The following is a 24168-nucleotide window of genomic DNA, read 5'->3' as shown; positions in this document are numbered from 1 at the left end:
CCAAATAGGATCCGTCGTAGCTTTTCTTTCTCCAATCGTGGGAATATACGACCACTGCCTTTTTTGGTTTTGTAAAAATTGGTCGAATAAAAAAATTGATAGATTTCTAAAAACGTTCAAGAACTTTAAAAAATGTTCAAGAATTCGGGGAAAAATCATGATTTTTTAAAAAAACACAAAATTGAAAAACGTAATGTGAAGCATATTTGTGATTTTTTTATTTGTGAATTTTACCTTCTAACCTAGGTTACTGCTCTAATGCCATGAAGTTAAGTGTTTGTTATTGTATCATTCATTTTAGCAGAAAATGATTACTCCCCCTGATCCTTATTACTTGTTGCTCAAATAGATATATCTAAACGTATTTCAATGCAATATACATCCGTTTGAGTAAAAAATAATATGGATCGGAGGGAGTGACTATAGTTCTTCAAATAGAAGGCATTCAGTATTTGTATCAGAAAGTTCAGAATGTCTGAATTCTTCTAAACATTCAAAGCCTGGATAGACTGCAACGATTTGTTAATTCTTCACCTGGTACCCTGACTGGGTTAGCTTATACACTCCCTGACACTCCTTTTAATTTCACAAAAGTAGAAACTCTAGAACTGTTTACAAGTATTACCCATATATATTCAAGTCAAGCTGAGAACTGAGAAGAAGCAGAGATGGCAGCCGAATCTTAACTAGAGATCATCTTCCACTTGAGAGGGTGGAGGTCATCGTTCCATTGCTGCATGTGTACTGGCTAAAACCTTCATTCTGCATTACGGCCATCATGCTATAACTAAAGTTTATCGGCATCAACTCTGGGAGCCGCGTCTCACCGTCGAGGTATTGCATGACTTGCCGCATACTGGGCCTTACATTGGCAAATGGATGTGCACACAACAATCCTATCTTTAACGCTAGACATACCTCATCAGGGTTGTGGTTGCGGCCTTGTAGTCTTCTGTCCAGTGTGTCTGCGAGTGACCCTTTGCGCCAATGCTCGAAAACCCAGTCAACTAGTATCTCTGAATGATCCTCTTCTACCTCTACATGGTTGAGATTGTTGCTGATAATAGGCCTTCGTCCACAAGTTACCTCGAGAATGAAAATGCCAAATGAATACACATATGTTAGAGGTGTTGCCTTACCGGTGCGCGCGAGCTCCGGAGCAAAATATCCCATGGTGCCGACAACGCGTGTTGTTTGTGGATCAGTGCCATGCTCATACAATCTCGAGAGGCCGAAATCACCCAGGCGCCCGTTCATTTCACTATCAAGAAGCACATTGCTTGCTTTGATGTCTCGGTGGATGACAACTTTCTCCCACCTCTCATGAAGGTAGAATAAGCCAGACGCAACACCTATGATGACTTCAAATCTCCGAGCCCAATCTAGAATGGGTTTATCATCCTCTCCTTGTCCTTGGATATGCAGATACCTGTCAAGGCTACCATTTGACATATAGTCATAAACCAACAGGAGTTCACCCCTTCTCCTACAATAACCGAGTAACTGGACGATGTTGCGGTGACGGAGACGACCGATGCTAACAATCTCGGCGATGAACTCCTTCATTCCTTGCTTTGACTCATGGGACACCCTCTTCACGGCAACCTCCAATCTAGAGACCGGTGGATTATGGTCCATGGTCATAGGGTTCGTGTTAGGATTGTGGAGAGACTACTGCAAGGCATGTCCAAATTGGATGGTCTTGGGTTTTCTTTATTTTTTATAAGCCAATTTATTGGCAGCAATACTTGGCTTTGACTAGCATAGTATTGATATGTGCATCAATCGATGCACAGGCATGAGGTCATCCTCCTTTCCGAAAAAGGTAGGATCATTCTTTTGCGTAATAAAGCTAGGGTCATTCAGGAGGCGCCCAATTTATAATTTTTTCATTGCAATTTCATTAGTGTGTCTTTTCAAGGTATCATTTTTATTGTTGAAGTCATTTTCAGTTGTCAGGTGGGCATCTGATTGCTCGGGGTTTGCTGTAAAATACCACCCCATCGAATTCAATTTCATTGTTTGGTTACTCCCTCCTTTCAGGTTTACAAAGGCCCCACATACTTTGAGGCCAACCAATTTGACCAACAAAAAAATATGTCATAAAAAGTACTACTAAATTTGTATTCAAAAGAAGTTTTCAGTGATACATTTTTTGTAGCACACAACTCATATTTATTGGTCTAACATGTGGGTCTAGTAAAATCGAGAGGAGGTCGTATGTAGTATTAGTTTCTGAATTTTTTTATTTATTTAAGTCATTGGTCGGGGAGACACAGACACCCCATTGTTTGATGGTGTTATAGAACTCCACCCCTATCAAAACCGGGTTCATTATTTACCCGTGGATTACAAAGTTGAAAGAAATAACAATAAGACCTTGACAAGTCAAGTCTCGAGCGCACTCCACTTACAATTAATTAGTCTAGCGGTATAGGTGTCCGATGATGTGATTTTCTTTCATTGTCAGGAATGAATCAAACTTACAAAAAAATCATGCGGCTAGGTGAAAGATGACATATCAACCCTCTTTGGCATCATGTCCCTTCATTATCTTCGGTGGGAAAAAGCAGAAATTGTTTAGAGCTTAGTAGCAGCCACCTCATTTCTTTTATTGAAGAAGGTGGTCAGGAAGATGCCCTATTGCTCATTGTGTTATTGTAGAATTTTCCCCCTATCGAATCATGTTTACTATTACATCCATTTCAAAAATATAAATCAACTTCTGATATTGACATGGTCTCCACGGTGATACTTTGACCATTAATTTCTATAAAAATATGATGTGTGAAATAAAAATTAGTTTACAATATAAAATATATATGGTTGATAATGGATCTAATGATACTACTAATTTGGTGTCATAAATGTTAGAATTTTTTTCTATAAACATGGTAAAACTTAAAAAGGCTTGACTAGGACAAATGCTAAAGCAAGTTACATTGTGGGATGGAGGAGGTATTTAACTATGGCTTACATCATCCATAGAAAAACAAAAAATAGTCGAGTCTGGAGCAGAATAATTTGTCTCCACCCAAGAAGTAATACTAGCATATAGACGAAGGGTATTCTAGAGATAAAGTGTTCGAGGATGCGATTTCCCTGTTCTTTTCATGCCTCGGTAGAAAAAAGAGTATAAGCAATTTTCATCGTAGCGAGCTGGCTCGAGTTTTTTCTCAATTGAAGCCGACCGCTGGAGCTGCCTCGCGTTCATGGTGTCGCAATATTTTACCCTACATCAAAATCAGGTAGGAATGAATCAAAATTCCCCCGAAAAAAAAACGACCAAAAGAAGGCAACTAGTTAAGTCTCGTGGCTTGCTGTAGACATTTTGCTTCGTAGACGTCGTTTTCTTTGTCTTTGGAGCAGAAATGGCAGCCGGTCCCTTTCAGTGTATTTTTTCTAAAATTATTAAAGCAGGCGGTTCACATATTCATGGTGTTGTAGGTCTTCCACCATCCACATCTTCTTCTCAGTAAAGAAAGAAAACATGAAGAAAACAATGGCAAGTCAAGTCCCGTGCGTGATGATGTGTTTGTTTCTCATGGGTTGTTTGAACAAGCTGAGCATCATCATATGATAACGACAAGTTGCCCGGTTCCCACGCCCAAATAGTCAGCTCGTTCTTTTTAAATCCAAACAAGCACTCCATCGCCCGATGTTGAGAGGCCAGCTTCCCAGGTTTACAGGGTCAATGGAGAATCTATATAGATATGACTACTATATCTCATTACAAAAGGAGAAATATAGTTAACAATATATACATCCAGTATCATGTTTACAACTATATGCTCCCTCTGTTCAATAACACAACGCATATAGATTTTTTTAAAAGTCAAACCTCACAAATTTAGAGCAAGTTTATGGAGAAAAATATTTACATCTAGTATGCCAAATATATATCATTAGATTCATCATAAGACATAGTTTCATATTTTATATATTTGATATTATAGATATAAATATATTTTTTGTATAAACTTGATCAAAGTTTGTAAAGTTTGATTTTTAAAAAAAATTATAAGCACTACATTGTGGAACTGGAACGGAGGGAGTACTACACATAAACCCACCCTTTGTCAAAGAAAAAAATGCTACGCACAAACACCCAACATCATAACTTGAGGGCGGCCATGTGTGCACATATCACCTCCCATGTACCGAGAAGTCTGATATTGAGCCAAAGCTCGTCATCATCGGCGAAGGATAGGGCAACATTGTGGACGAGTCAACTTGGCCTTCATTCTTCATCAGGGCCAACATGTGGAAGCTGAAGTACGCCGGCAGCAGCTTCGGGAGTGGCATGTCACCGTCAAGGTACTGCATAGCTTGCCGCATGCTGGGCCTTGCTTCGGGAAATGGGTGCGAGCATAAGAGCCCTAGTTTTAGCGCAAGGCACGCCTCACTGGTGTCATAGCTACCTTGAAGATTGGCATCCACTACATCAAGAAGTGATCCTTTGTGCCAGTTCTGAAGCACCCAATCGACCAGGACGAGCTGGTTGCCTTGTGGGTCCTCCTTGATAGGCATTTGCCCACAGGTAACCTCAAGAATGAAGATGCCAAAGGCAAATACATCGGTGAGAGTGGTTGCTTTACCTCTGAGTACCAGCTCTGGAGCTAGGTATCCTACTGTGCCAACAACATGTGTGGTCTGCGGGTCGGTACCATGGTCGTACAACCTCGCGAGACCGAAATCTCCTAGTCTTCCATTCATCTGTTTGTCAAGAAGCACGTTGCTTGCCTTGACATCCCGATGGAGGACAACTTTGTCCCATTCTTCATGAAGGTAGAGCAAACCCATCGCGATCTCTTTGATAATCCGGAATCTTTGCCCCCACCCTAAAGTAGCATTTCCTTCTTGACCATACAAGTGGTTGTCGAGGCTTCCATTTGCCATGTAGTCATATACTAGGAGAAGTTCACCTTTCCGCCTGCAATATCCAACTAACTGCACGATATTACGGTGTTGAAGATGGCCAATGCTTACGACTTCAGCGACGAATTCCTTTACGCCCTGCTTCGAGTCGTACGATACCCTCTTTACGGCAACCTCCGATTTAGATGTCGGAAGAACCCCTTTGTACACCCTTCCGAACCCGCCTACGCCGATCAAATTCTTGTCCTTAAATCCCTTGGTGGCACGAAACAGATCCTTGTAAGAGAATCGGCGAGGGCCGTACTCAACCTCCCGATCCTCACGCACCTCCTTATACCTAATATGTCTCCTCACCATTATAACACATAGAATGCCGACAGCTAACACAAACAACGCGGAAGCTATCGGCAGAACTATCTCTAGGAGTTTGGATTGAGGTCTTGGGCCCAGGTAAGGTAGCCCGGGTAGTTTGGTGGTATCTATAAATGGAGCAGGGGTGTTCATTCCAAAGCTCCAACCAAGCACATAGTGATGGCCTGTGCTTAAACCTGTTGAAGATGAGAAGCCAAGGTAGGCTTGGTCTGTGAGCACCGGTGAGAGGTCATAGGTGGTTGAGAGTAATGGCCTCACTGGTTTTGTGACACCAAGGGGTGCTAAGGTCACGTTGATTTGTGTGGACTCCCCATGGTATTCCACCCAAACTTGTATTGGCCCGGAGCCAATAAGGGACATGTTTGAGAGCATGCCATCGCCCCTACTATCATCATGAGCTCTTTTATGGTACCCTGGGGTAAATTCTGGCCGTCAGTTCGTGAAATCGTATGGTGTGTGGTGACATATACTGCTCCAGTTCTCGCGAGCGGTAGACCATGCACTGGTGAGCTCCCGTCCTTCAGTATAGATGTCCTGAGGGCATTTTAGGAAGAAAAAATCGACAGAGGTAATCAGCCCGGCCGCGTGTCGAACAGGCCCATCCGTCCCTCGTGTCCAACTAGCCCACCCCGCCCTCCCCATCCAATTTCGTTCCCTCCCCTAAAAAAATCCGATTTCGTCCCCACCGTTTGGCCCCGATCTCCACCGCGCTCTAGGGTTCCGGCCGCCGCCGGCGAGGGCCTGCCATTTGAGGCGCTCCTTCGTTCTCCACCGCGCTCAATAGGCTCCCGGCCGCCGCCGGCGAGGGCCTGCCATTTGAGGCGCTCGAGGAGGATTCGCCGTCCCCCGACGCCGCTGCTCCCCTGGACCCCGTCGCGCTCCGGGACAGGCCTGCGCTCACCCCTTCCGGCCGCCGCCGGCGAGGGCCTGCCATTTGAGGCGCTCGAGGAGGACTCGCCGTCCCCCGACGCCGTTGCTCCCCTGGACCCCGTCGCGCTCCGGGACAGGCCGGCGCTCACCCCCGACTTCTCTCGCCTCGTCTTCTCCATGGAGCTCCCCTGCCGAGGCCCACGCCGGAGCTTTGGGCCGACCTCCCCTCCGGCAGCACGCGCCGCCCGAACCCAGTTGGCCGCATCGGCAATTTCAATATTGCACTCTCACAGTCCGGCTCTGCTCGTGCCAAGCTCTAGGTATACCTTCTAATCCTCCTTGCAAATCTTAGGCTGAAATTGGATGTGATTTGCTTAATTCCAGTAGTAGTTTCTCAGAAATATATATTTCATAGCACGAGCACGTAGTATGAGAGATTATTAGAGCAGTAGTTGTACCTACTACGACATGTATTTTGCCGTTGATTGTACAAGTTCACATGTACATCTCTGAATAAAGAAAAACCTTATTGCTGAAGTTATAGAACAGAGGTGGTGTTGTTCGACTTCCATTATGCAGTACCATTTCTTGCAAAATACTTCCAATTAGAATAGTTGTCGTTCAGTATTTGCCTACCTCTAATACCATTCCTCACAAAATACATACACCTTTTTTAGTGTCTGAATTTTATTATCTGTTGATGATCAGTTTTTCGTGCTCCAGCTCTTGGATGTGCTATCCTCCCTTCTCACTCTCGGGCTCCAGCAGCAAATGGACGAAAAGCATCACGAAGCAGCTCAGCTCCATCTTCTATAGTTATTTCTTGAATCTGTGATATACTATATAATGCATTCTGTAGAAAACAGAATGATGTTCATTGGAGCCTCTCTCTTGCTATGTTTCTTCCATTTGTTTCTGCTCTAAGAAAACTCCATACTTGGAAAATGTCTCTTCATGACTTCTTCGAAGTTTTTTCTGTAGTTTTCAGTCTTGGGTGCGTGCAGTTTCTTCATGTCACATCTGAAATTTGGGGCCATGTATGTACATTGTAATTAGCAGGGCCTTCCCTGTTTGTGATACTAAATGAGGTACCTCTATATATAGGTTTGCACCGTGTCATTTTTTCCTGTCATTAATTGATCTTCATACCAAGAAAATCCTGTTGGAGGGATATCGTGCATACTCTGGTTTTCAGTGCTTTTTATGAGAAGAGGGTTTTCAAGTAATTATTTTTATCTTTGATCTGAACAACAATAATACTTTAGGATTGATCAACACTAATATGTAGCCTGAGTTGTGGCTCATGGTAGTACACCACATGGTTGAGTACCTGAGATGGAAAGCCAATCATTAAGATTTTTTTTCCGTAGACAATTACTAAGTATTTTGAACATATTTTTCCTGCCATCTATTTTTTTTGAAATTGGTTGCTTGATTAGAAATACTGACTGTTAGTATATACTTCCTCGTCCCAAAATTCTTGTTTTATTCTATTTGCAACAATTGGCGATTGGTATGAGTACTTATTGACATATCAGTCTAAGGTTTGAGCTTGTGATGCAACTGTGATTGTACTGAACAGCGTCGAATGAATTCGTCAGTTAGAGCGTGCATGTACTTGAGTGTTTGGTAGATTTCTTCTCTCTGGTCTTCAAAAATACCCAAATCGACGCGTATTTTGTCATGCTAGTACTGATCAAGAAGGTGTTGACTTGTACATTCAGTTCACATGGCCGAGATATTCACTTGTTTAACTTCACACTTATTAATTACAGTCCAGGATCTGCTAAACCTTGCAAGTACAGGAGGATGAGTGCTCTCTGTCCTACAAGTCAAAGAGGCCTCCAGGTCAAACAATGCTTGCTGTCACTAGAAACCGATCAAACTTAAAATTCTGTGCGAAACCATGTGCTTGATACTCATGTACGTGCTTTATAATTATAAGTTTCTCCAGTTGAGTCTGTCTACTTTGTCATGACTAAATGATTCAAAAATAGGGATCGCACCCCATGACTGCCTTCTATTTAGTTTAGATCAAGCTAAAACTTGTTCCTGAATTTCGTAGCCACTTATATGTTCAGTTGTGTGATTTGCAGGCTGAGACCTTGCTAGGTTACTTGCGTGCACACATGGTGGGCAAAATTTGATGCCATTTCATGCAATGCCATCACGTACATCATGTGCAACTAAGACCGTTCGGGTCTGCCGGAGATGAAGTTTGAAAGGCGTTTTCTTTTCCAACTTAATCAAATGAGCTCAATCTTTTTCCACGCCCTCACAGCACCATCGCAAGCATGCATGCCAATTTTTGTTGATTTCCGACGTTCGATGTATTTTTTTAATGGTTTTTGGCTGAAAAACCATAAACACCGTCTGGACTGACGCAACGTGCGATCGGTGTCCGAATTCGTTCAAATCTTGTGTGGGGTATAGAATGGGCATGCGCACATGCTGGCAAAAGTTTGTGTCATTTTATGCATGCCATCATGTATTTTTTCAACTCAACGAAATGAGCCCAAACTTTTTCCACACCCTCACGACACCATGGCAAGAATGCATGCCAATTTTCGTTGATTCCCGACGTTTGATGCATTTTCTAGGGTTTTCTCGGTGAAAAAACCCTAAAACACTGTCCGGACGTGACACAACGTGCGTTAGGTGTCCGACTTCGTCCAAATTTTACGTGGGGGGTATAGATAGGGCATGCACACGTGCTGGAAAAATTTGATGTCATTTCATTCATGCCATCACGTACATCATGTGCAATCAGGACCGTTCAGGTCTGCCGGAGGTCAAGTCTCAAAGACATTTTCTTTTCTAACTCAACCAAAAATGAGCCCAAACTTTTTCCACACCCTCACAGCACCATGGCAATAATGCATGCCAATTTTTGTTGATTCCCGACGTTCGATGCATATTTTAGGGTTTTCCCGGTGAAAAAACCCTAAAACACCGCCCGGACATGACGCAATGTGTGTTCAGCGTCCGTTTTCGTCCAAATCATGCGTGGAGGGATAGATTGGGCATGCACACATGCTGGCAAAATTTGTTGTCATTTCATCCATGTCATCACGTACATCATGTGCAATCAGGACCGTTCGGGTCTGCCGGAGGCCAAGTCTTAAAGGCATTTTCTTTTCCAACTCAACCAAATGAGCTCAAACTTTTTCCAATTTTTAGGATGTACAGAAGGATATTAGGTGACTCCAATTATCTGTACAAAATAATTTGCGACCCTAGTTATAATATTTTCCAAATATAGGGTGTATAGTTTTTGGCACGAAAATTAAAGAACGCACGTGGAGTGAAAATTTCACAAGTTTTGGGCGAGATTACACCTGACTAATTGACATGATAAAATAGAGGAGTTTGCCTAATATAAGTAAATGTAATCAAATCCCTAAAAAAATTATTCAAACGAGTGGGGCAACGCAAGACACCTTATATTTTGAACTTTTTCTAAAAGATCTATACACCTTATATCAAGGAACGGAGGAAGTATTTTTTTATTGCGAACTATCTGAAGTGACATAAATAACTATATATCTGAAAAGTTACATAAAAAATATTTGTTCATTTGGTTAGGTTGTCTAGTAATGTCCTCAAGGTCACGGGTTCGAATCCCATTATGGACATTATTTATATTTTGCTTGTAATTTTTTTTATTATCTGTAGCCCAAAACGGTAATTCATTTTGTGATTTTCACCTATTGCCTCCTTTTCAGTGTATACTTTGCATACATGTGCCACTACTAGAAAAATGGCTATAGATGGGATTGATACTAATGGCGCACCAGACAAGCGGTGCGCCATTAGTATATACTAATGGCGCACCACCTTCTGATACGCCATTAGAGCTGAAACTACTAATGGCGCACCTGGCCCAGGGTGCGTCATTAGTATCAATTTTTTTTGAACTAGTGCGCCTGTCCAAACAACTAATGTCGCATCCAGACACAGTGCGCCATTACTAGTTGTAAGTAGTAATGGCGCACCTGTCGGAAAGTGCGCCACTAATGTTGTTTTTCTTATTATATTTTTTATTCCTTTTTTTGCAAAAATTAATGGCGCACTGTTCCATCGTGCGCCATTACTAGTTTAAACTAGTAATGGCGCACTGTGGAGTGTGCCATTAGTATGTTTTTTTTTGCAAAACTACTAATGGCGCATCACCAGAAGGTGCGCCATTAGTAACCTGGATTACTAATGGCGCATTTAGAGTTGGTGCGCCATTAGTAAGTGGGCAGCAACAAGATATTTTGGACATCCATCCATCCATCCATCTCTCTCTCGCTCGAACCCACCCAAACCCTCGTCGCCTCCTCTCTTCCCCCCGAACCCCTCTCTCCCTCGCCGCCGTCGTCACCCACGCCGCCCGGTTCCGGCGAGCTCCGGCCGCGCGCAGCATGCCGGCGAGATCCCCTTGGTCCGCATCTGGCTTACCTCCATGCAGATCCGCGGCTCCCCCACTGGCTAGGGTTTTGCATCCCCTTTTGTTCGCCGGGATCCGCCATGGCAGGCCACGGCGAGGCCATAGGTGACCGGATCCAGCACTGGTAAGCCCCTCCCCCTCCTTCTTCGCCCACCATCTCCTCCTCACCTCACCTCATCTTCTCTTCCTTCTCTGCAGGTCGCCATGGGCGTGCCGACGACGACGGCAGGAGGGGCGCACCTCCGTGGGGCGGGACGCCGCCATGGAGATGGATTCCCTTGTCCGCCACCACGCAGCGGCACCATGGAGCCTCCCAGCACCCCCAAACCCTAGCGGAGAGAGGAGCTGCTCCTAGTACAGCACGCCATGGAAGGGATTTTTTTGGTATTTTTGTTGTTGTTTCTCTTCCCGATCTAATCATGTGGAAGGCCCTTTTCCTCACCATGATTTATTCATCTCCCCTTCCTCTGTTTTGTGCAGGTTGCTCTAATGGCGAAGCTTCTTCTGCAGGACACCCTCCACCCCTCCCCTGCATCCACCTCCTACCCCCATACATGGTGAGCTACAACCTCTCTTTCTAGCCCTTGCAAATCTGATCTGGAGTGGACATGAATTGCAATTGTCATGGACACTACATAACAGCAAGTATTGGTTCAGTTTTTGTGTGAAATTCGATTGTCATTGTGCTTTTTGATGCTTGCTTCAGAAAAATAAAATCATGGATAGATAGAAGATGGAAACAGTGAGCTTCCTTTCAAGTTAGTAATACTAAAAATCATTTGGCTCATCAATTTTTCATGTCTTGTGTTAAATCCACTCCATTGCAATCTGGCTATGTATGGATGGTTTGGTACAATTTGCCATGGATGAGTATAGTAGTTACGTACACATGTGCTCTGTAGTTTTAGTCCTTCTTGTGTTGCTGCACTTAGTCTAGAGATACAACAACATTAGTTAGGTCATGGATGGATGGATCAATACATACAGCTAGCACTGCTAGCAACAACAACAAAATAACCTTGTGATTGATTCTGTTGACGCTAGCATGCTCTATTAGTTTTGGAGCCCAACCATGGACTATACGTACTAAGCTAGCTCAAGCACACACATGCAGCTTGATTTATTTCTGTAGATACTAGCAGCAGCATGCGTGTCTCCTATACTAGCTTGCTTAATTTCTGTACTAGATCAACGACACTAGCACTTACTTGTTTGTTAGATTCGGAGCAGCAGGCATCCTCTGTGGACGATGACGACAACCAGGTCATCCACCGCCACGACGACACCCCGCACATGGTCCAACTCGACTACAACATCCACCGCGTGACGGCGACGTGGTCGTGTGCGGCATCGACTAACCTCCTCTCCTGTGAATCCGTCTCCTACCTGTAGCTCCCGCTCTTGTGCTGCTATATTAGTACCTTGCTCTGTTTCATGCGTATGGGTGATTTTGTTTGTGCTTGTGTCATGGAAAAGATCATTCCTATTTATTTGTGCTCTGTTTTCTTTATTATCACGAGTTGCAAAATTAGTAGTGGGAAGTAAACTTTTGTTAACTTGTTGGTTGAACCAATGGAACTACTGTTATATTTGATTTGTTGCTCAACTAGTGCTGCAATGATGGGATCGAATGATTGCATGACCCTAATGTTGGCCTATCATTTCAATTATCTTGGTCTTATAGATGTTATTGTTCCTGTCATATAGCACATGCTAGTTTCTTTATTGGTTGGCTGCTGGTTCTGTTTGTTCATATGCATAAGTGCTACTGTTTCTTTGTTATCTTATAAAGGATATAGTCCTTCATTTGTATATAGCCGTAACTCTCTTATTGATCAACATATACTGATTCATCTCTTTACTGCAATTACTCTGTGTACTTCATGATTTGCTCCTGTAGTGGTATAAAATTATAGTTTCTCTTTCAAGCTGGTATCTGTGTTTGATATATACTAGTCTTTATCTAAATACCATGTATTGGTATTTCTTGTATGGTTTAGTACATCATCTACTGGTGGTTTAGTTGTATATTGTACAGGACATAGTCCTGACGGTTGCATGTAGTGATAATTCTTTCTTTGCATTAGCTATTTCATATGTTTCAGATAATTTAGATGCATGCTTATACTCCTATCTATACCAGGTGCATGTGTTGTGCTTGTGTACCTATATACAGAATAGTACCCATGTGTAAGTGGGTGTATGTGTTCTGCTTATAGCAGATGTTTAGTAAATGTGCTATCAATGGCCTATTTCTTCTTGCAGGTTATGGACTATATCTTTCCTTGCCAGTTCCCTCTCTCTTAAATCTGATTTGAACAGATGCTGCACTGGTCTCTTCACTTTCTTTCTTTCTCTCCTACTCTCACTGATAAGAACAGGTGCTCCTTAATCTTGCCATGCCAATGATGGTGTCCTGAGGCTCTCATCGTTACTTAAAGATGTTGCACTACTTGATCCAATGATGCAATAGTCCTAGTACTACTAGGCTGCCTGAGGACAATCCCTACTTCAAACCCTACCTCTGGGCTAGTTGATTAGTAGTGGGTTTGTTGGATTTCATCTGAAAACTAACCCAAGCTTAATTGAGGGATCCCCTAATCATGGAGTTAGTTCTAGTTTGAGTTGATCTTTGGGTTTGGCTTTGATCTATACTCTACTTCTGTCTTTTGGGTTATTGGCTCCATTTATGCAGTGTTGGCTCTCTTCTACTGTTTCTTTGATCAACTTAATCTGATTGGGGTTTGACTAATGTTTCCAAACTCGTAAGTGCTAGCTCCTACATCAAAGGCATTTTGCTAAGGGGAATGCTACATTTAAACCTTGATCAAGTTTTTCATGTTTGTTGTTTCTTGTTTTGCAGGTTGATGAACTGGAAGAAAGAAGCAGAAGATGAAGAACTAGATAGTTTAGTATAGGTTTAGTTTAGGACTTTTTCTAGATACGCCCGCTATCTAGCGGGAGAGGGGAGGGAGCGTTGGAGGAACCGGATGAAGACGAGTTTCATCGTGATGATGCTCATCGTGATGACCGCAGCTCTCTTCTATGTGATGGTAGTTTAGATGATCGATATCGACTTGTAATGTGAAGACAAACTCGCTACTCGCGGTCTCGAGACTTGTAATATAATGTTCTATCTTTGTTCGGTCTTTTTAATTCGGAGACTAATATGATGAATTGTATTCAGAGACTAATCTTCTATTGTATTCGATGAATCTGTTGTTGATGTGTGCTGTCTATATTTTGTCCAATTATACATTTTGTAACCTGTGCAAAAAACAGAAAATTAAAAAATAAAAAAACCTAATATTCATACTAATGGCGCATCACATCACAGTGCGCCATTAGTATGCCAAAGGATACTAATGGCGCATCATTAAACAGTGCGCCATTAGTATGCCGAAGTTACTAATGGCGCATCTTGTTATTGTGCGCCATTAGTATGCCAAAGCACCTGGGTATACATGGTCCCTTGGGAGGCATATTAATGGCGCACTGTTGTATATACTAATGGCGCACCTGTGGTACGCCATTAGTAAAATATACTAATGGCGCACACTAATGCGCCATTAATGGCCAAATTAGGTGCACCATTAGTAGGCCTTTTCATGCAACCATCCGTCCAGATACCGCCATAGCCAACTTTTCAGCTCAAGAACAGAATATATAACTCACCCAGGAAATTAGAAATTGACTCGCGAGATCATATGAACACGCTTACTATGCACTTCCTAATCCCAATAAAATGACCTTCATGCGATAAGATAAATCATTCAGGAAACACCAACACAATAAATCTTCTGCCACACAACGCAACAAAATAATGGTTTCAGGAGATGCATCAATAGCATGAGTAGACGAGTACATGAGCGGCACCACCACTAAACAAATCAATTCATATAAGTCTGGCATTATAAAAGTCAGGCATTATAAAAATAAAATTCACTTCTTCGGAACATTGTTTTCATTCCAAATCTCGTTAAACGGCTTCCACCTCTTGTTGGATGTCTTGGATGGAGCACCTTTCGGTTTAATTATTTTTGGATTCCGGACATTTCCTGGACATGCTTGGCTTGACCCTGAAAAATATGCTGGAAGAGGGCCCAGTGATGCCGCCTCATTTTCCCCACCATCTTCGCCGCCTTCAGCTATAATACCCTTGAGAAAATCCACCACCTTCTGTGACGTCTCCTGGCTGTTTGAAGCTTTGAATAAATACAGACTACAAATGTTCCGGAGTTCATGGTAACGATCCATCCGCTCAGACCATTCATGCATATTACCATTCCTCTCCGAGTCAAATGCGGACTTGCCTACTATCGTCCATCTTGTTGAGACACAACACCTAGGAATGCTGACTAAGCCAAGGTATTTTAGAACAGAAAAAATGTGAGCGCACGGGATCTCCTCCGATTCCATCTTCAGACAACGGCAATTCAAGCTCTGAAGCAACGGGCCTGCCATGACAAACCTCACATCATACGTCACATGCCTACTCTCTTTGTGAGCTACTGTATACAGAATAAAAGCATCATTCTTGGTCACTTCTGCTACTTCCCATTTTGACAACTGCATGATTTGATGTTTTACCTTCTTGAACATCACTGGAGTATAAATAAGAGCAGCACTTCTCTCAAGTGGATCAGCTGTTAATTCAGTAAAAGGTACTGTCAATGAAGCTATAGCATCCAACTCGGCCTCATTCTTGCGGATACGCGATAAACAGTGATCTGAGTGCTCTAGCAAATCAACAAGTGACATTCTCCTATCCAGATTCTTATGAAGCCTAGAGTTTAGGCTTTCGCTACGCTGATTGCTCTGCATGCCAAGGAAATATCTACCTTTCGTATAGGCCCTAGACCACTTCTTCCTTAGCCCGTACATCGTCATAATCCAAGCATCTTTTTCAGAGATATCATAATCCACCATAAACTCAACCCAACGTCTCTCAAACTCATCGACATCCCAAATGTGATAAACAAATTTCCTAAAATCCTTGAGCTTTTGCTTCCGTAGGTGTCGTATCATGTTTTGCTCGATGTGCCAGCTGCACAACCGGTGATCTGTATTGGGAAAAACCGCCGCTATTGCCTTCGCCATTGCATGGTCACCATCTGTGATAACTAATCTAGGATGTTTCTGCTGCGTTGACTCCAAAAATGCTTCAAGCAACCACACAAAAGATGCCTCGGTCTCAGCTGAGACAATACCGAAGCCAAACACGGTCGTGCTGCGATGGTGATTCACTCCTATGAAGGGGACAAACGGCGGGTTGTATTTGTTCACACGGTAAGTGCTATCAAAGATCACGACGCCACCAAAGGCATCGTAGTCAATCCGAGACTGTGCGTCTGCCCAAAAGATGTTCAGCAGATGCCCTTCACTATCAGTTGTGTACTTGTAAAAAAATTCGCCATCCATGTCCTTTCGGGCTGCCATATAACGGAGCACAAATTCGGCATCACGGCCTTCTATCCTTTCCTTCTTATACTTGGCAACAAAATTATACAGGTCCCGAGGTATAAAGCCTACCTTGCTGAAACCACCACTATCCTTCTCCATTACTTCCATTATTTGATGTGTTCGAAGGCCACCAATTCCATACTCAATGACATCAGCCTTTTGCACATCACTCAGCCCACGATGTAGCCACGGTTGTGCGTGGGAGAGTGGCGCGGCCACAGGAGCAGGGCTGTGCGTGGGAGAGTGGCAGCGACTGCCGGCGGCGCCCACGGCAGGGAGAAGGAGGCGAGCGGCGGCGACTGGCGGCGGCGGCAGGGAGAAGGAGGCGAATGACTGGGTGTGCCGTGTGCGTACAAAATGGGCTGAAACCTAGGCCCATGGCAAAAATAAAACATGTCGCCCTTAATTTTGATGCCTATTCTACCCTCAAGAATTCAATGGTCAGATTTAGTTATACTGGTCCATCCTGCTTCAGCAGTATAGGGTACCGTAAAAAAGCTCATCATTGTAGAAGCCGGCGGTGTTGGATTTCACCGAGTTGAGGCTGTTGATGTCGACGCCGACATGGTTGTTGTCGATGTCCCCGAACTCGGTGTTTTGGATGGTGTCGAGCTCGACGGCGAAGAGGTGGTTGCTCGTGCTTCCATTATTAGTGGCATTGATAAGGCCCAGGAACTGGATGGGAAAGGCGGCGGAGAGGTCGGTGCTCAGGGCGATGAAGAAGGCGAAGCCATGGCCCCGTATGTCGCCGAATGAGGAGAGGATGCCGAACACGAAGGAGATGGAGAAGGACCGCACCGTGCCGTTGGGGGCCTCGCGGAAGCGCACCGGCGCCGGGTGGAACGCGTGGCCCTTGATCCGGAACGTCTCGTTGGTGAGCTTGACGAGGCCGGCCGGCGTGATGGTGGCCGCGCCGTCAAGGGTGAGGTTGCTGCCGGCGAAGCCGGTGTAGAGGAAGCTTTCTTGGTCCTGGCTGCCGGTGGCCGGGCTTTGAAGGCTGAGGCATCTGATGAGGACCAGGAGGATAGGCAGACTAGATAGCTTCATGCTGCTGGCCATGGCTAGCTGTGTGGAGTTGTAGTTTGCACTGCGGCGAGATTTATTTATAGCCTGGATGATGTAAAGCTAGCTATAGAGCACGACCAATCGACTGTGGATATATGAATTCAGTCAAAGAGATGGACGGAGCACCTTTGAACCTTACCCAGGACGGCACTAGGTGATTATTATTAAACCTAGCTAGTACGTATAAACAAACCCACCTTTGAAAGCTTCAAATGTGGTTTTCAAACTTTTCAAAATTGTTCAGAAGTTGAAATGTTCCTTTTTTCTAAATTTGTTCAAGAATTCAAAAAATGTTCAGGATTTTCAAAACAAATCTTGTTTTAAAAAATTGTTCAGAAATTTTAAAACTGTTCCTTTTTTCCAAATTTGTTCACAAATTGAAAAATGTTCTGGTTTCATTTTTACAAATTTAAAATAATTTTCCTGTTTTTAGAATTTTGTTGCCAAACTCAAAAAATGTGCGAGATTTTCTAAAAGTGTTCGTTGTTTCAAAAAATTGTTCAGAGATTTCCTAATTTCTTCAGAATTTTAAAATTGTTAGAACTTAAAAAAATCATAATTTTTAATTTTTTTCGTAGTTTCAAAAAATGTTCATTTCCTTCAAAAATTGTTCACACTTGTCGATTTGTTTTCGATATTTTGCAGTTAATTCGAGTTGTTAAAAAATATTCAAAATTTGATATTCCAGAAAACGTTATTTTTTTAAAAAAATATGTCTTTTTCGTAAAAAATTGAAATTTCATAACTTGTTTGCATCTTTCAGAAAATGTTAAGATTTTGAAAGATTACTTGCATTTTATTTATTTTTACAATTTGCAAGAAAAATGTTTGAAAGTTTTCAACAGGTGTTCATTTCAAGTGCTGTGATTAGTTCTTTTCTTTTAGCGCTGGCTTGAAGGATTAGTAACGTGCAACTGTTCGGTGCATTGGTTAGCGACGGGGATCTGTAACTGACTGTTCTGGGGTTCAATTCCTGTATACAGTGGTTGTTTTCTGAACTTATTTTCCGTTGCTCTACAGTTACGAAAGCGGGCGCACGCTAATGGCCGACCTATTTCAGGAGCTCCTGTATGTGTTGCGCCCCCAATTTGACGCATAACGCATCCAATAGGAGCTCCCAAAGAGGGACCTCCTATGTGACGCATTTTGCGTCATACAACAGCTCGACGCACAGGGTTGACGCACGACTAGGCCAGCCCACCACCCCTCTCGTTGTTTCATTTCCTTTCGCGCGCGACAAAAAAAGCTAAAAATCAACAACGGGTACCATGAATCGATACCACAACCGCACACTCCAACCGTGAGCCATTAGCCACTGCGCAACACACCACCAACTGAACATAAAGGTACATAAATCTATAAGAACAGATAGCAGCGTTGAAAACATTTTGAAAATATTTCTTGAAATACCACATTTTTTCGTATTCCAATTTTTTGGAAAAGTGAAGATGTTTTATAATTCTAATTTAAAAATGAAACACGAACAAAAATTGCAAACTCAAAACAGATTCCAAAACGCGAACAATTTTCAAAAATGTTTCTAAAAAACAAACAAATTACGAAAAATACAAACATTTTTTGAGATCGCAAACAGTTTTTAGTTAAAAAATGGAAAACAGAAGCATTTTTTGAAATTGCGAACAAAACAGGGTCACCCAACGCCCTATGCGCTGAATAGGAGGCCCCACAATCAATCAGGCTAGATTTTGGACGATTTGGTTAATGCTGAGAGAATGGGTCGACCTTTTCGGATTCGCCCCGGTTACACCGTGGCACAACCCAGTCCAGTCCAGTCCAATCCACTTGGCGTGTATTTTGCGCAGACACTTCAACCCGAGCAAGGCCACGTCAAGCATCCGCACGAGCCTTCCTATGCCGCAAACATTTGGGCATGTATATGAACTGTCCATTCGCCTCCCTCTTCCTCCTCCTCTTTTTGATACAAGAAGGGAGAGATATCCCCATCCCATCCCATCCCATCCCATCGCTGCAAGCCTTCTTCAAGTAACCGCCACCGGAATCCCTCTCCCCTTCGTGTCTCGGGGGCGGGTCATAATTGTATGTTTTTGATCACGGATTTGATTGCTTCAATTGTTTTCATGGCTTATGCATAGCTTGTTTGTCTTATATAACTTTGCTTTTTGCCGCGTGTCCTGTGTGCATGTCTGTCTTGTTTTTTTTAGGGGAAAGCCAAATTTTATTCATCAAAGACCACTGGGTGGGATACAACTCGGATCATGGGGTTGGCCTAACCATAGATGGCGCCCCGGACCAAGACTAAGCGAGTATTTGGCAAGTTTGTGTGCGTCGGCATTAGCCACACGACCTTCAAAACAAAAATTACATTGAAACATAAAAGCTCTACTCTTTATCTCCTGTATGATAGAACCACTCCTTCCTTTGCCTCCACATGAAATATCAGCCACCGTTTGTTTGGAGTCGGATGCAATGACAAAGTTGTGTATGTTAAGGTCTTCTGCCAGCGCCAATGCCTCACGGCAAGCGATTGCTTCCAGAATTGTTGGGTCCTCTAGGCCAGCTACCACCAATGCTGAACTGCCAAGATAATTTCCTTGCCCATCCCTGCATACTGCCGCTGCCGATCCCCCCTTTCTTGCTCTCACTCCAGCATCTACACGGGTCTTGGCGAAACCAACAGGGGGTGCCTTGGGCCTGAACGCCTGTGGCTGCCTCCTAGCTAGAACTGCACTTGTCGTCGTCGGGCTTCTCGTGGTAATCATATTGAGTTCGTCAATGAATCGCCTGACGAACAAATTAGTTGCTTGTGGCGATTGGAAAACTCCTTCATGTATAGCCTTTCGGCGTGCAGTCCATATCGCCCAAAGTGTGACGGCCAACAAAACGAACTGATCATGATCAAGTGACTGGATGAAGGTGAAGAGCCACTGCTTGGCGCTGGGTTCCGTGTTCGACACCAGGCTCTGAGCTAGCTCCTCACATTAACTAGTGCCCACACACATCTTGAATTGTGCATCCCTGCAATGCAGAGGCCGGGTACATGCAACATCCCACCACGAGCCCAGTCCAGTAGGAGCGTGTTGGTCCGCTCACAGACACTTCAACCTGGGCCGGCGTGTCCAGCGACCCATATACGAGCCCGTCCCTCTTGCTCTTTTATACATACATGGGCCAAACCATCTCCATCCCCATCCCACCACATTCGCCTCCCTCTTCCTCTTCCTCTTCCCACAAGTAACCGCCACCCCCACCACCGGAATCTCCCCCCCTCCGCCGCTCGCTCTCTAGGGTTTAGGGTTCCGGCGAGATGTCGACGGCGAAGCCCCGCCCCACCGCCACCCGCGGCGGCCTCGCCCCCGCCCCCTCCCCCTCCCCCTCCCCCGCGCAGCCCGCCGTGGTGCTGCGCAAGCCCGTCTTCACCACCATCGACAAGCTGCTGCCGCAGACGCACGGCCACAACCTCACCGCGCGCGTCCTCTCCGCCCGCACCGTCCTCGACAAGCCCGCCGCCCGCACCCGCGTCGCCGAGTGCCTCGTCGGAGACCCCACCGCCACCGTCCTCTTCACCGCCCGCAACGGCCAGAGTGAGCTTCCCCTCCGCCCCATCTCATCCGCTCTGCCTTGCTTTGCTTGCTCCATGTGTGGATGAATAATGTACCTTGCCTCTGCCCTTGTGTTTGTTGGACCCATGGATGGATTCGCCCCGTGCTGTTTGCTGACAACGCCCTCCCCTAGTATACATTTGTAGATGATTTGTGTAGATCTACTTGCTCTTGTGCCTTCTGTCCTGTTCGATTGAGCAGTTTCATCTACCTGCATTGATGTCCATGTTCATCCATTGACTCTTTGGGGACAGAATACTGCTTGCAGTTACTTACCATGGGTGCAGTCATCATTTCGTTTTCTGATTCACCGATGTTGACAGCGATGGCATTGTGGGGGGAGGAAGCATTCAAATCAGCTTGTATGTGCATGTTGATTTTCATGGGACATGTAGCCTAGTTACAAATTGGTGCTTACAATACATGCTTGTTTGTTCTCGACTGCTCAGGAATCAGTTGCAGTTACCTTGTGTGATGTTATTTGGGTCCTGCATTGCAGTACAAGGCTTTAAATTTGGCTTGTAGGTACATGCCGATTTTCAAGGGACATGTAGCCTACATTGTTGTTTAAGCTGTGTGTGTGCTTATTTATTCATGAATCGTTGGGTAATCAGTTGCAGTAGCCATGTGTATGTATACCCATCATATTTTGTTTTTCTGGTAGACTATTGGTATGAACGCATATGTTTCCCTGTGGAATACGGGTTAGCCTGCATCAGGGAAACTATCTGTAAAATCGACTGACTTGTGCACTTATGATTTGGATGTCCATGCACAAAATTGCAAGTTAGAGCATAAAACTGGGTGTATGCTTAACTGGAGTAAAACTCACATCTGGGGGGCATGCTGCATTGTTGTTTATGTTGTTTACATGCTTTTTGATCCATCGACTGTTTGAGGACAGACAATTGCTTGCAGCTGCTTACCATGGGTGCAGCCATTTTTTGATTTTCTGTTACACTAATGTTGGCAGTGATGTCTCAGGTCCTGCATTTTGGGAGAAACCTTTGAAATCAACTTTTGTGTTGTACATTATGATTTCAAGGGACATGTAGCCTAGCTACATTGTTGCTTGTATATCAGTTGCAGTTACCATGCTATCATCGCTTGATTTTATGTTACACTAATGTTGCTAGTGATGTATTGAGTCCTGTATTTGGGGAGAAATCTTTGAAATTGCCTGAAATTGTTGTTAACAGTGCATGCTTCTTTATTCATCAACTGTTGGGGATTCAGCTGCAGTTACCTTTGGTGTAATCATTAGCATTCGATTTTCTGTTATAGTACTAATGTTGGTCAGAATGCATAGTTTTGCCTGTGCAATATGGGTTAGCCTTGCATTAGGGAAAATATCTCAGAAATTGAGGTGCTTATGTATGATTGAAGGGCCATGGACAAAATTGCAAGTTGTAGAACATAAAAGTTGCATGTATGCTCAACTGAAGTAAAACGAAGCATTTGTGATGGGTAACCAATGGGGGTATGCAAAGTCACTTGTTTGCAATTGCTGTGGGTCTTAGCAGCATTCTATTTTCTGTTCCATTCTTATGAGAATGTGCTACTGCCACACTGATTAGGATGAGTGTTACACTAAAGTTGGCAGTGATGTCTTGGGTCCTACATTTTGGGTGATAAATGTTTGAAATCAGCTTGTGTATACATGATAATTTCAATAGGCATGTAGCCAAGCTACATTCTTGCTTGCATTACGTGCTTCTTTATTCTTCAACTGTCGCGGAATCAGTTTCAGTTACCATGGTATCATTGGTCCTGCATTGGGGGAGAAATATTTGAAATTGCCTGCCTATACATGATTTCAAGGGGTATGTAGCGTGTATTGTTGTTAACACTGCACGCTTATTTATTCATCAAATGTTGGGACTCTGTTACAGTTACCATTGGCGTAATCATCGTCATTTGATTTTCTGGTATACTAATGTTGGTCAGAATGCATAGGTTTCTCTATGGAATATGGGTTGGCATGCATTAGGGAAAATACCTGATAAACTAACTTGCTTATGTATGATTTGAAGGGTCATGCATGAAATTCGAATTTCTGAGTACATAAAACTTGTGTGCATGCTTAACTGAAGTACTCCCTCTGTAAAGAAATGTTAGTAGTGATCTAACGCTTTTATATTTCTTTACGGACGGAGTAAAACTCACATCTATGATGGGTAACCAGGGTGGGAGATGAATGACACAAATCCACTTGCTTGCAATTACCATATGGGCCTTAGCAGCATTCTATTGTCTGTTACATCTGTCTTATGACCATGTGCTACTACCACAGTAGTTAGGATGAGTCTATCATGCTGTATGTGCTGATATGCCAAACCCAGATGGATTTGTCTGCCCTGTTGAAACATCTGTAAAATTGTTGTGCATGCTGTAGAGGGACATGCATGGGGCAAATTTCTTCTTGTTCCGAGTTAGATTGCCTTTTGTGCACATCATCAAATTTCTTCTTGTTCCGAGTTAGGTTGCCTTTTGTGCAAATGATCTGTCACATGTGGTAGGAAATAGAGGATGCCCGTAAGCTGATTATTGAAACTGGTGGGACGATGTGTGATTTACGCTTTCACTTCCTGATAGAAACCATACTACATAATCTGTTTTCACTATGTATAATGACTGCTGCAGATTTCTAATAAGTAACCAAAGTCAGTTTAGTTCATCACATTTTAATGGTTTATTTATCTGATTTTGAACGGATAACATTTTGTGTACATTTATGTGCTGTGTACAAGTTGCAGCACATGACAACTCATCTAACAAGTGGCATTTCCTTGTCAACAGTTGAGATGCTGAAGCCAGGCAACACGGTGATCTTCCGCAACGCCAGGATCGACATGTTCAAGGACACGATGAGGCTGGCGGTGGACAAGTGGGGCCTGATCGAGGTGGTCGAGGAGCCCGCTGACTTCAAGGTGAACGAGGACAACAACATGTCGGAGATCGAGTACGAGCTCGTGAGCGTGCCGCCGAAGAAGCAGGAGCGTAAGAAGTGAGCGGCGGATCGGGCCGGCTCTCTCTGGCCGTGGACATAGATTTTGGGAGGCAGTGGGTAGCAGTAGTAGGTTCGCTTCATTATCCTGGAATGCGCTATTAGTAGTAGTGAAAAAGGCTTCAGCAGGAAGGAAGGCCTGGTCTCTTTGGGTTTATGGATGGATGGATCGTGTTCTGTGTCGGTGGTGGCGTCGTGTAACTGGCCAGCCTATTAAACTTTGTTGGTATGGAGTTTTGGATGCTGTTCTGATGGCAATATTCTGGGATTATCAAGTGATGTGCTCTTCTGAATGAATCATGAGAAGCAGTGTTAGTTAAACTGTCAACAACTGTTATCTACAGTATCGATCTGTCTATCTATCTACGGCTCTGCAGGTTGTTTAATTTCCAGGTTGGAGATAGTAGAAGATGTGTATCAGCCATGAGTCCTCATACCTGTTGTCTGCTGCCATCTCATACTGCTTCTAGTAGTTGCCTATTTTGTACTGGTAATTGTGA

The 24168-nt window shown here is 43.7% G+C and overlaps 2 protein-coding genes and 1 long non-coding RNA gene across 6 annotated transcripts; 2 read left to right on the top strand and 1 right to left on the bottom strand.

The window, feature by feature from the left end:
* Positions 1 to 693: 693 nt before the first annotated feature.
* LOC125519681 (L-type lectin-domain containing receptor kinase SIT2-like) lies at positions 694 to 21949 on the bottom strand. Of its 4 annotated transcripts, none has more exons than XM_087537276.1 (3): positions 16515 to 17066; positions 5053 to 5632; positions 694 to 1605 (listed from the first exon to the last, which is right to left on the bottom strand). In XM_087537276.1, the coding sequence occupies exons 1-3, from the start codon at positions 17060 to 17062 to the stop codon at positions 694 to 696; spliced, it is 2040 nt and encodes a 679-aa protein (XP_087393402.1). In that variant the 5' UTR covers positions 17063 to 17066. The 4 variants fall into 4 exon arrangements, with proteins under 4 accessions (XP_087393402.1, XP_048540368.2, XP_087393401.1 ...); XM_048684411.2 differs by lacking the exon at positions 694 to 1605 and adding an exon at positions 21568 to 21949 and having other exon boundaries at positions 4145 to 5632; positions 16515 to 17048; XM_087537275.1 differs by lacking the exon at positions 694 to 1605 and adding an exon at positions 15049 to 15063 and having other exon boundaries at positions 4145 to 5632; positions 16515 to 17074.
* Positions 5920 to 7221, top strand: LOC147956703 (uncharacterized). The gene is made up of 2 exons (XR_015611931.1): positions 5920 to 6440; positions 6844 to 7221. It is a non-coding gene; the product is annotated as an uncharacterized LOC147956703 (long non-coding RNA).
* LOC125519686 (uncharacterized protein At4g28440) lies at positions 20243 to 23965 on the top strand. Its single transcript, XM_048684416.2, has 2 exons — positions 20243 to 20643; positions 23461 to 23965. The coding sequence occupies exons 1-2, from the start codon at positions 20367 to 20369 to the stop codon at positions 23670 to 23672; spliced, it is 489 nt and encodes a 162-aa protein (XP_048540373.1). The 5' UTR covers positions 20243 to 20366; the 3' UTR covers positions 23673 to 23965.
* The last annotated feature ends 203 nt before the right edge of the window (positions 23966 to 24168 follow it).

Source organism: Triticum urartu, chromosome 7A, assembly GCF_056163025.1.
Source record: "Triticum urartu cultivar PI428250 chromosome 7A, HENAU_Tu73, whole genome shotgun sequence".
Lineage (NCBI taxonomy): Eukaryota > Viridiplantae > Streptophyta > Magnoliopsida > Poales > Poaceae > Triticum > Triticum urartu.
This window is presented reverse-complemented; position numbering and strand designations above follow the sequence as displayed.